The sequence below is a fragment of the Garra rufa genome, chromosome 8 (genome assembly GCF_049309525.1).
Source record: "Garra rufa chromosome 8, GarRuf1.0, whole genome shotgun sequence".
Lineage (NCBI taxonomy): Eukaryota > Metazoa > Chordata > Actinopteri > Cypriniformes > Cyprinidae > Garra > Garra rufa.
In genome coordinates, this window is record NC_133368.1 from 27,472,080 (window position 1) to 27,485,087 (window position 13,008).

The window sequence follows — 13,008 nt, forward strand, 5'->3', positions numbered from 1 at the left end:
AAAAAAAATAATAGTTATTAAAGAGATTACAATAACAACAAAGGTAGTGACAGTAATGGGAATAAGCATAGCATGTGTGAGTATTTATGCAGATAGATAGATAGATAGATAGATAGATAGATAGATAGATAGATAGATAGATAGATAGATAGATAGATAGATAGATAGATAGATAACTTTTTTAACTGTTTTATATATATATATATATATATATATATATATATATATATATATATATATATATATATATATATATATATATATTCTCATATTGTATTTTCAGGAAGTTTTGGAATATTTATCCTTTCCCTAAATTTGGCACTACTGAAACACAGTAATATGTAATTTAATAAGAAGGGCTATATTGACCTATTAAGAGTTTGCTTACATCTTCCTTGTAAATATATTTATTTTTATTTTATCAAAAAGTTGACAGAGGTAAATCAGTAACAATTACACATTTAACAATATTTCAAGTGTGATTTATAGGATTTGTTGTATTTTAAATCCATTTTTTCTTTGAAAAGGGCAAAAAAGTTGATCACTACAGTTGATTTTAAAGTATTCTTGAATATACATTGAACCAAACACTATCATAACATCTTAGCTGATAATTGAGTATATTTTGTTTTCGACAACACAAGCCATGTTTCGGACATGACAGCACATTTTAGGAGTGACAGTAGGCTATTGCTTTGGGAGTGACCATATCACATTACAGAATTTTAACCCACGTACTAAAAAAAATTCAAAAAAATTGCATAACTGTATTAAAATTTAGTTTATTTCCCCCAAATAAAAGAACACTACCAAATGACATGACTGTTTCGGTAGTGACAATTTTAGATACTTTTGAACTTAGCTCAAAGATGCTAATCAGCAAATGGATACCTAGCATAGTTCTGAACAGTTGTACACATATAAAAACTAAATATTATGGAATAACTGTGTTCAGTGGTGACATTCTTTAAAGTTACAGACAGATTTTTCATACTTTTGAACACATTTACCTTTTACCATTTACATTTACCAATGGAATGAAATGCAAAAATTATTCCAATATCATTTTCATAAGTCGAAATTTAGGGCTTAGGGACAGCCATTTTTTGCCATCCCATTTGCAGTTCAAAACAGTTAGGGTATGTTGAAAAACTTCCATCTCATTTTCTTCTCCAGCTTTAAAATCATCCTACATTACTGTTTTACCTTTTTTTTTTTTTTTTTGTAAAGGGAGTTTGATCTTCTTTGTACGTTCCCTTTGTAAACATTGGGTCAGCACTCCTGCAGCGATGTAAAATGAGAAAATGAGAGTTTTCCAACCTACCCTAACTTTCTTAAACCTGAATACACAGTGCACGTAGAGCTAGACAAGACAAGCATTTGAGGTTAAAAAGTATAAAATTGTAAATTTGTTTAAGAAATAACTGATTGTTTCGCTAGATGAGATCCTTCTTCCTCGGCTGGGATCATTTAGAGCCCTTTGAAGCTGCATTTAAACTGCATTTTGGAAGTTCAAACTTGCGGGCACCATAGAAGTCTACTATATGGGGAGAAATCCTGAGATGTTTTTTTCTCAAAAAACATTATTTCTTTACAAATGAAGAAAAAAAGACATGAACATCTTAGATGACAAGGGGGTGAGTAAAATATTTATACATTTTTGCTCTGGAAGTTAACTGTTTTTTTGTTTTAGTTTTTTGGCTGTGGGACAACAGTTTGGACCAAATCTGTAGAATGGCCCATATATAAAACAACTAAGCAGTCTTCTTTGATTCATATAAGAATCTTGGTTGACATCTTACAAGCCCATCATATTACAGAAACAAACCAGTCTTATGATGTTGTGTACATCAATAAATGTTTATTTCAATTTGATTTGCATCAACATATTTTATTTTCAATAACCTCTATAACACTACTAGAATATCGATAAGAACAAAAGGTGGCATTATCCATTTAAACAAGACCGACGTTGCTGCCTTCTCTGAAGGTATCAGAGGACCAGGTGTTGGGGTGGAGGAAACTACAGTTAGACCTACAGAACTTCAGTCAGAATATCAGACACGGTACCATCTTTAAACAGGTACGACATTCACAGAGGAATATCCAAATCACATAATTTAGTTCAATGACCATGTCTCTCTCCTCCAGGTTGAACTGTACATTTTCATATAAAAACTGAGAACATACAAACAAAACACCCTGTCTGTGAGAGTCATTTTTACGTAATTTGACACTGAAGAGGAATTATTGAAGAATCAGTTGAAACAAATAGAATGGTGAAAATGAACTAAAACCCACAGGCTTCTTCAGCAGAGACCGTCTTTACATGGTTTTGGCATCTTAGAGTCTCGAGTGTCTTCTTGAGTCCAAATCTCTCCACACATGCAATGTCCTCCTTCCTTAATCATGAGCTATTATTTCAATGTAAAAGCATAAGGAAAAAAGTAATATTGCGTAAGAGCCCAAGTTTGACTAATGGTCCATGACATGTATTCTTGTGAGCCTTGAGTTCGTATTTTAATGCACAACATTTACGTTACCGAGTAGCAGCTTGTATATACAAAGCCAAATGGGCAGAGGCATGGACTACGGAAGATATGCTGAGATTGTTACAATAAAGCACTAGAAGGTCAGAGGTCATCAGAGGACAAATCATAGAAACACAACATGAGTCTCAAATACGATTCTGGAAGATTTAGCTTACACGTAACAGTAATTCACGGGCGACTCGCTCGGTTTGATCCTTCCAGACACATATTCAAAAAACATGAATATTCATCAGTAGCGCCCACTGATCAGCCTAAACACCATTTCCACAGTCAATTGACAACCAGAAGACACAAGCAAACAATCGTCTGACACTACAGTAGTAAGGTAGAAAACATCGTTTTGACGTTATATTAAAGGAACAAAAAGAAGAGGAAACAAACAAAAGTTGTCCCTTGTACTGGAATGTGAAGGAAATCTCTCCATGATGCATTCAAACTTTGGCAGAGAAAACGAAGATCACTCACTCGTTGTCCTCAGCGAGGTACAAAACAACGCACAATCTTTGTTACACGTGCCCCGAGGCAACCGAAGAGACTAGAAACGAAATAACAGGCCAGCTGGAATTGATCTTTTAAAGTAAAACGAACATCCTGACGAATTAGAAAACAAACTGTATTTGTACTTCCAGACACGCATGAATTGCCAACCCTTCTGTCTGAGTTTGGCTGGCTTGTCTTATCTACAAGTAAGAGCCCAGAATATCACCCACAGACGAGTTAATTCATCGCTAGTTTACAGTTAAAGATACTTCACCCATCTAGAATATGGCACGTTAAGTATTACATATGAGAAACACGCTCGAAAAGGACCTCAAAGACACACACTCGTCACGTGGCGCCAAATACATTTTACTACCCACACTTCTAAAACCATGTCACGTCATACGTCTCTAGGAGAGGGTGAAGTACCTTTTGAAGACAGATTAAAAAGTTGTTTGTGGTGCTTTTTGTGAGCTAGCAGCAAAAAAACGGTAAAAGTTTGCTTCGTTTTGTGACTGAATGTCTTGGCCAACTGAGTCGCCGTCGGCCTGATTTGCAGTACGAGGGTGGATAAATTGCTGTCAAGTATGACGAGACAGAGTGCTAAATATTCTGAAAATATAGTACATCGCTGAAAGGAACAGTATGGCGTCATCAAAAAAACGAAAACAAAAAATTTTGGCCTTATAGCAATGCAGGTATACTTTTTTTTGTTTATATATATATTTGTTTGCTATTTCAAAAAATATAAAGTTTTTTATCATAGTTTCTATTATTGGCTTAGGTTATTAAATAAAAGTTTGTTAATCTTTTATTTCCCTTTTGTTTTTAAAGTAACATGCTGCTTTTTAATATGGCAGTTTTACGTTTTTATAGGTCATCCATTTTGTTTCATGCACTCTTGTTGATTTCGTAACTTTCCGAGTATCTACACGGCGTGAGCCAATTCGATTCTTGTGAGGAGACCCCGATCAACCGCTGTACATAAATGAAGATGTTGTCTGATTTACAACATGGGTATGGAACCCCTCTTACTCTTAAACGCTAATGGTACGTGTCCATTGTATCGTAAACTGGTCTTTGCCTTTTTAACCAATCAGAGTAAGACAATCCTGTACACAGACAGAAAAGAAGCTGAACAGCACTTTAAGTCCCTCTTGGTCCATCCGTCTCGCTAGCTCTCTCTCTCTTTCTCTCTTTTAAAGAGTGAAAGTCCAAGTACTCGAGTAGCACCCTCTTGTGGCACGAGCGTGAAACGCGCCCTCCCCTAGGATCCTCTAAAACTGATACCACTTCTTGTCTTTGCATTTCAGCATCAGCTGTGGAGGGCGAAAACAAAAAGATTAAATAAGCACAATTTATTATATGAGCCTGGACCACAAAACCAGTAATAAGTAGCAGGAGTATATGTGTAGCAATAGCCAAAAATACATTGTATGGGTCAAAATGACAGATTTTTCTTTTATGCCACAAAATCAGTAGGAAATCATGTTCCAGATGATATTTTGTAAATTTCCTAATGTAAATATATCAAAACCTAATTTTTGATTAATAATATGCCTTGCTAAGAACTTCATTTGGACAACTCTGAAGGCGATTTTCTGAATATTTTGTTTTTTTGCACCCTCAGATTCTTGATTTTCAAATAATCTTGACCAAATGTCCTATCCTAACAAACCACACATTAATGGAAAGCTTATTTATTCAGCTGATATATAAATCTCAATCTCAAAAAATTGACTTATGACTGGTTTTGTGGTCCAGGGTGACATATTTCTGTTTTCTCATTCTCTCACTCTCTTACACACCTCGTGAGCATGTTTAGAGAAGGTTTCAGCACTGGTCATCATCAGGGCGGTCCTCTCCTCCAGCTCCCCCAGCCTCTGTCCTCTCTCATCCAGGGCAATGCGAGCTCGGGCCAGTTCTCCCACCACCCCGCCTGCTGCCGCCTTCATGCCCTCCATTCCACCCTGTCCTGGGATGTGCTGTGCCAAGCTACGGGACGCCTTACCTGCCGCTGCCTCACCAACTACAGAGCAGGAGAGATAAATGGAAGAAAGGTAGCTTTGTTATTGTTAACTAAAACTAAAAAAAGGAAATGTAATTAACTAAAAAATACAATTTGTAAATGTAAAAATACGAGCTAATTCAAAATAGTAATAAATATTATAATAGTATATACAGTCAAGCCCAAAATTATTCATACCCCTGGCAAATTCTGATTTAAAGTTACTTTTATTCAACCAGCAAGTTTTTTTTTTGACTGGAAATGACACAGGCTTCTCCCAAAAGATAATACGACGATGTACATCATTGTGGGAAAAAATATTTCTTAGCTTTTATTTACATTTGAAGAAAAAGTGGCATGTCCAAAATTATTCATAGCCTTTGCAAACTGTCACAGTCTATGGGAAAATCCAACGTTCTATACCATTCCAAACAGTCCAAGCTGTTCTAAAGCATCCTTATTACCCTGATTCATTCTAAACAGCTGTTTTAATCAACTCAACAGGTAAAAAACAGAAGCTCTCTGCTGTTGGTGTGTGGACACTCATGGCTAAGACAAAGGAGCTCACTGAGGACCTGCAGCTGCGCATTGTGGCTGCTCACAAGTCAGGAAAGGGCTATAAGACCATATCTAAATGTTTTGAAGTTCCAGTGGCTACAGTGCAAAGTATTATTAAAAAATACAAGATGTTCCGCACTGTGAAAAATCTGGGACGTGGTTGGAAGCCGAAAGTGACACCTGTGCTGGCCAGGAGAATAGTAAGAGAGGTAAAAAAGAATCCAAGGAGCACCACCAAGGCCATCCTGATGCATCTGGGCTCTGCTGGTGGCAACATCTCAAGACAGACAGTTCAACGGACACTGCACACCAGTGGACATTTCAGCATGACAACCTGAAAGAGTTGGAGCTCATTGCCAAAGATGAATGGGCAAAAATACCAGTGGAGACATGCAAAAAGCTGGTCAGCAAGGATAGGAAGCATGGGAAGCGTTTGATTGCTGCAATAGCCAATAAAGACTTTTCTATTGATTATTGAGAAGGGTGTGAATAATTTTGGACATGCCACTTTTTGTTCAAATGTAAATAAAAGATGAGTAATATTTTTTTTTTCCACAATGATGCCTCTTGTACATCGCCTTATTGTAATGCCAATTGATTTCTCGGATTACCCTTTCTGGATTGTTTGCTTGTGTGGACTGATTTCAAGGTTTGACTTCTCTGCCTGGATTATCACTCACGTCTCTCGGATTATCCCTTGGACTGTTGAAAGATCGAACTGCTTTATTGTTATCGACCCTCTGCCTGTTTTCACGTGTTTTATTTATACTGATTGTAATAAACTGCCGCATATGGATTCTAACGCCGCCTCAGTGTCCTTGTTACAGAATACTTTGCCTACCATGAATCCAGCGGAGGTTTCCAGTTTGCAAGCCGCATTCGCTTATCAAAGCGAGGTTCTAAAGAATTATCAGGAACAACTTGCTAAGCTACAATCAGTCAACGAACACCTAACGCACTACGTACGATCTCTTTCTCCTCCCACGGCATCAACGGTAAGCTTTGCTCTTCCTAATAAATTTGAAGGATCTGCTGATCAATGCAAGGGGTTTATTCGACAAGTAAAGCTATATTTTGATTACCAACAAGATCAATTTGAGTCTGAGGAGAAGAGATGTGCGTTTCTCATGACTTTGCTTACGGGAAAAGCCCTCGATTGGGCTTCAGCGGTGTGGGTTAGCGATTCACAGCTCAAACAATCCATTGAATAGTTTTTGCGACAACTTCAAGAAGTTTTCGAATATCCTGCAGGGGGCAGGGATATTTCGACACAAATTATTCATCCAAAACAAGGTAACCGCACGGCAGCTGATTATGCTATCGAGTTTCGTACACTGGCAGCTCAAAGTGGATGGAATGATATTTCTCTCAAAGCCATGTTTTACAACAGTCTCTGTGTGGATTTACAAACTGAACTCGCCTGTCGTCGAGAAGACTCATCATTTTCCGAATTAGTTAATCTTACCATAAAGATCGACAATCTCATGAGGCAGACTCCCAGACAACGAGCTAACAGGAATGTCCTTCATCATACCCCGATCAGCAATCCCATCGTTGAGAAATCATCTGTTGAACCCATGCAATTTAACATTTCTCGATTGACTGAAGAGGAACGAACAAGTCGTCGACAATATCATCTGTGCTTCTACTGCGGTGAACCAGGCCATCGCAGTATTAGTTGCCCACTCAAGACCAAGTCTTCAACGAGGGTAAATATTCACAATTTCTCTGTTCTTCAAAATAAGTCGCTTACACTGCCAGTCACTGTAAGAACTGATACTCTGTCTCTTGACCTCAGAGCGATGATTGACTGGACTGGGCTTTGCCAACTTCTACCGCCGATTCATTAGAAATTACAGCACTATAGCATCTCCACTCACCTCACTCTTAAAAAACAAACCCAAACAACTCTGCTGGAATGAAGAGGCAAGTCATGCTTTTGCCACCCTCAAGTCAAGTTTCACCTCAGCTCCTATCCTGAAACATCCTGACCCTGATTTGTCGTTTGTCTTGGAAGTGGACGCATCAGACTGCGGAATAGGAGCCGTTCTCTCCCAACGTCATGGTCAACCAGGCAAGCTACATCTCTGTGCCTTTTACTCCAGAAAACTCACGAGTGCAGAAAAGAACTACGATGTTGGTAATAAGGAATTGTTATCCATGAAAGCAGCCATTGAAGAGTGGAGACATTGGCTAGAGGGCGCTTGCTACCCGTTTCAAGTCATCACCGACCACAAGAACCTCGAGTATATAAAGGGAGCAAAAAGACTTAATCCTCGTCAAGCTCGATGGGCCCTCTTCTTCGCTCATTTCGATTTCACAGTTACTTACCGACCAGGCAGCAAGAACAGTAAGGGAGACGCACTCTCCCGTAAGCATGACCTACCACCCACTGTCATTCTGGCTCCAGTCTCATGGGACATCATGGAGGAAATTCAACGCAGACACGAACAAGATCCGCCACCACTACAATGCCCACCAAACAAACTATATGTACCCCAAGACATGCGTCACCAAGTACTCCAATGGGTTCATACATCCATCAGCTCAGTACATCCAGGTATATCACATACTCTACATCTGTTAAAGAACTCATTTTGGTGGCCTTCACTGACCAAAGACACAACCATCTTCATCAAATCTTGTCAGATCTGTGCTCAATCCAAGACCCCCAAGGAACTACCTTCAGGCCTACTTCAACCATTACCCATTCCACATTGACCATGGTCTCACCTCTCTATTGACTTCATCACCGACCTGCCACCTTCTGACGGATTCACAACCATTCTAGTCATCATCGACAGATTCTCAAAGTCATGCCGGTTAATTCTATTAAAAGGATTACCTACAGCCATGGAAACAGCTTTAGCCCTCTTCAACCATGTATTCCGTATTTATGGCTTACCTGAGGACATTGTCAGCGACAGAGGAACACAATTCACCTCCCAAGTTTGGAAAGCGTTCTGCAAACAATTGGACATTAACGTTAGCCTCACATCTGGATACCATCATCAGAGCAACGGCCAGGTGGAGAGACTCAACCAGGAGATTGGCCGTTATCTACGAACCTACTGCAGTAGAGAACAACATAGGTGGTCAGAGTTTCTACCCTGGGCCGAATATGCCCAGAATTCTCTCACTCATGCATCTACAGGCCTCACCCCCTTCCAGTGTGTCCTGGGGTATCAGCCCCCCATGTTCCCGTGGTCAGGTGAACCTTCCTTGGCTCCAGCTGTTGACGACTGGATTAAGCGTAGTGAGAGGGTGTGGGACAGTGCTCATGTGCGTCTTCAATGGGCTGTAAGGAATCAGGAAATCCAGGCCAACAGACGCCAACGTCCACACCCTCCCTACCAACCTGGACAGCGGGTCTGGCTCTCTACAAGGGACATCAAACTGCGGCTGCCCAGCAGGAAGCTCAGCCCAAGGTATGTAGCTCCTTTCAAAATTCTTAAAAGAATTAATGACGTAACCTACCAGCTTGAGCTTCCTGCTAACTACCATATCTCTCCCTCTTTCCATGTGTCCCTTCTTAAACCGGTCCACCCGGAGGCTGACCCCAGCCAGATGGCCCCAGAACCACCGCCACCCCTGGATGTAGGCGTATGCCCGCCTACCAGGTAAAGGAGTTACTGGACTCTCGGCGTAGAGGGGGTCAGCTCCAATATCTGGTGGACTGGGAGGGGTATGGACCAGAGGAGAGGTCATGGGTGCCCGCCAACGAGATCCTGGATCCATCTCTCATGGAGGAGTTCCATTGAGCCAGACCTGACCGTCCAGCACCACGACCGCGGGGACGTCCTCGCCGAGCTCCAGGAGTCGCTCCTAGAGGGAGGGGTTCTGTAATGCCAAGCCAGCAGAGGGAGCCATCACCTGAGTGCTGACTGAGCGCTCCCTCTGCTTGTACACTCACTTCCTTTTTGGTACTATTTAAACTGTGGCCATGTGCTTTCACATTGCGAAGTATTGCCAGTTTCATCTGCCTTACCAAGCGTTTCTCTGTTATTCTGATTGCCTGCATGTGTATGATTCTGCCTCGTTCTCTGACCATTGATTTCTCGGATTACCCTTTCTGGATTGTTTGATTGTGTGGACTGATTACAAGGTTTGACTTCTCTGCCTGGATTATCACTCACGTCTCTCGGATTATCCCTTGGACTGTTGAAAGATCGGACTGCTTTATTGTTATCGACCCTCTGCCTGTTATCACGTGTTTGTTTTATACTGATTGTAATAAACTTCCGCATATGGATTCTAATGCCGCCTCAGCATCCTTGTTACACTTATTATCTTTTGGGAGAAGCCTGTGTCCTTTCCGGTCAAAAAAAAAAAAAAAATGGCTGGTTGAATAAAAGTAACTTTAGGTCAGAATTTGCCAGCGGTATGAATAATTTCAGGCTTGACTGTAAATAATACTAAAACAAGGGAAAGTGGGAAAAGAGAATAGAAGAGAGAAATATTTCATATTTTCAGATTAAAACTAATTAAAAGACTTTTCAAAATAAACTGTTCACTTTGTGTCAATCAGACAGTCTCCTCCTGTTTTAGTAGACAATTCTGAGCTCAGATGATGAACCAGACTTTAGGTGATAGTGAAAGGTCTGGATCTGTGAGAATTTGCTTGTACACACACGCAGAGCAGGATAACTATACTCACACAGCTCCTCTCGGTCGAAGGTTTGGGCGTTGCCGCTAAAAAAGCCCTTAAGAAAGCCACGGTTCTGAGCCTCAGGGGTCTCGATGGGTGTAAAGAGTTCCCCTAACATCTCCTGCAATTAATGAAGAATCATGAGTCAAAGTGTTAAAACAATCGAATCAAACGTTGGAATGAAAGAGATGGTGGTTCACACCTACACCTGCAGATGTCAGTATAGTTACACATTTGAAAAGTTTTGCCAAGACAAAACCTCTCTCTTGCTGTTACACTATCAGTCGAAAGATTTTTAACAGTAATATTTGTAGTGTTTTTTAAATAAGTACCTTCTGATCATAATATTTTCCTTAAAAAAATATTAAGCATTTCAGCTGTTTTTAACTTTGATGACAATAAGAAATATTTTTGAGCTCCAAATTAACATATTAGAATGATTTCTAAAGGATCATAAGAGGCTAAAGCCTGGAGTAATGGCAGCTGAAAAGTCACATTTGAATTACAGAAATAAATTACATTCTAAAATACTTAAAAAAGGTAAACAGGTATTTTAAATTGTAATAATATATCACTATTTTTCAGATTTTACTGTATTTGTATTGTAATAAATGCAGCCAAGGTAAGCGTCAGTGACTTCTTTCGAAAACAAACAATAAAAAAATCCTACAGACCCCAAACTTTCTAAAAGTGACGCATGTTTTAGTTTGGATGAATACAAAAAAATTACCATACTGTGCACATGGTACACACTGCATACTGCAAAAATAGAATGAATATGTATGGCATGATGCTATTTCCATCCTAACCAGACAGAGAGGGAACGACAGAGAGAGGCAAAGGACAGAATGACAACCTGTGTGGCAGAAATTACAGCCGAGATGAAGCAGGGCTCAGCTCAGCAGAGCTCAAAGCATCCATGACAAGCATGACATTTCACTTCAATAACCACCATCAGCATGCGTGCGCACACACACCACACACAACTGTCCTCCTGAACACACACACACACACACACAACGGCACAGCCACCTGTAGGTTGTCACACATCTCCTGGCTGTAAGTGATTCTCTGTATCTCTGTGGGGGAGCACAGATACAGCGCCTGCCCTCCGTTGGTGAAGCAGAATGTTCTAGCAATGCGCATGTCCGTTAGCGGCAGGTAGCTGACATCTAGCAGAGGCCGTAAACTGGGAAGGCTGTAAAATATACACACATAATAGATAACAGGCTTAGCAACTGCATTCCAATATCCTTTGTATTGGAAATGACAGTGAAAACACTCTAATTTATTGCGAAGAATGAAGAAATTCTCGCCTAAAATATTATACCGTACTAAAGGCAGGATTTAGTACGAATCCAACAAAAGCACAGTGTAGCTCTTCTGACTAGAGGTTTAGAGTTTATTGAAAAATTGAACTGGTTTCTGTAATCTGGATTAAGCTAAGAATCAATACCAAAAAGGTCCTGAGCTGGTATTAAAGGAATGTTCCAGGCTAAATATAAGTTAATCTCTATCGAAAGAACCTGTCAAATTCTGCCGATTATCACAGATACCTCAGTTTACTCATCAAGCAAACGCGTTTACAGTAATACATTTACAAAGGAAGCCTAAAGTATTCTGGAAGGTTTAAAGAGCAGGTCTTATGCGTTTTCTAAAAATATCTTTTTTGCAGTTGGAACATAAACAGTCTGCAATGTTGTTAATCAAATGAGTGCATTATACATAAAGATATTGCCTTAACAAGTCGTCATATTTTCAAATCTACTGCCTATTACTGATCTACGTAACTGGGTAACATATTAGCATAATCCCTGCCTGCCCACGAAATACAAACAGTCTGACCTGCCCACAAACGCTTCCACTAGTTAGTGTGTTTACATCAAGTTCAAAAGACGTTGTGTTCTGCGCTGTGAAAGCAAGTTTGCTTTGCTTTCATTGCCGAATGACGATGAAGCAAAGAATCAGTGGTTAAAATAATTTTTTTTCCACGATGCCACAGCACTACAATTAAAACATTTTGTTGTCTGCTCATCATTTTACTGAGGACTGCTTCCTTTGGATTATGTCTTCTTCGGCTTCTAATCTTCTTTATTTGGACTAACAAGTGTCTCCGAACCACAACTTGTAAGTACAATTGAAACGTTATGTCTACATTTTCAAATGAGTGCTCAAAATATCTATTTTTTGTGCTACTATGTGATGCATCCCTAGTGAAGCTTTAGGTTTCCAGGTAAACCACGATATTACTGAAATAGTTCTGATAATTTGCTGTGAACTCACTATTTGCCAAGAGTGTGCCGTAGACTATAGACTGAATGTAGACTGTTGTTTATTTTATTTAAAGAATAAAAAATTTAGCTTTGTTTACAAACTGCTGTTTCATCAGTTTTCACAACAAAACCTGCTCAATTGCTACTTAAAACTAGCTCAATTGCGTTTCGATGGGGGTCCCCCTAGGGCTCCATGATAAATCGAAATGAAATCGCAGTCGCGATTAGGCAGAAGCTGCAAACGTCATGCGTATCTTTCAGTAAAGCACGGCAGTAATTCTTCATCTGAAGGCCAGAGGGCGTTCTTGCACGGAAACTCCAAATACACCCGGAAGAAAAAACCCAGGAAATCGCTTCAGCTGAATAAACAGAAGATTTAGCTGCTTTCATTGATTCAACGTGACTAATAAACACACAGCTACGACAATATATGGTTTATCTCAGTTCTTATTATTATAATTTTTATAATGGTAAAGTATATTTATAATG

At 39.6% G+C, this 13,008-nt stretch overlaps 1 protein-coding gene across 8 annotated transcripts in view; it reads right to left on the bottom strand.

The window, feature by feature from the left end:
* Nucleotides 1–1,841: 1,841 nt before the first annotated feature.
* The window catches only part of stxbp5l (syntaxin binding protein 5L), a 215,583-nt gene continuing 204,416 nt past the window's right edge, over nucleotides 1,842–13,008 (bottom strand). For all 8 annotated transcript variants that reach the window (XM_073845458.1, XM_073845456.1, XM_073845453.1 and 5 more), the window contains 4 exons: nucleotides 11,279–11,444; nucleotides 10,256–10,367; nucleotides 4,841–5,061; nucleotides 1,842–4,351 (listed from right to left, as the gene is read on the bottom strand). In XM_073845458.1, the coding sequence (XP_073701559.1) occupies nucleotides 4,310–4,351; nucleotides 4,841–5,061; nucleotides 10,256–10,367; nucleotides 11,279–11,444 (541 nt within the window). In that variant the 3' untranslated portion in view covers nucleotides 1,842–4,309. The remainder of the gene's footprint in view (nucleotides 4,352–4,840; nucleotides 5,062–10,255; nucleotides 10,368–11,278; nucleotides 11,445–13,008) is intronic.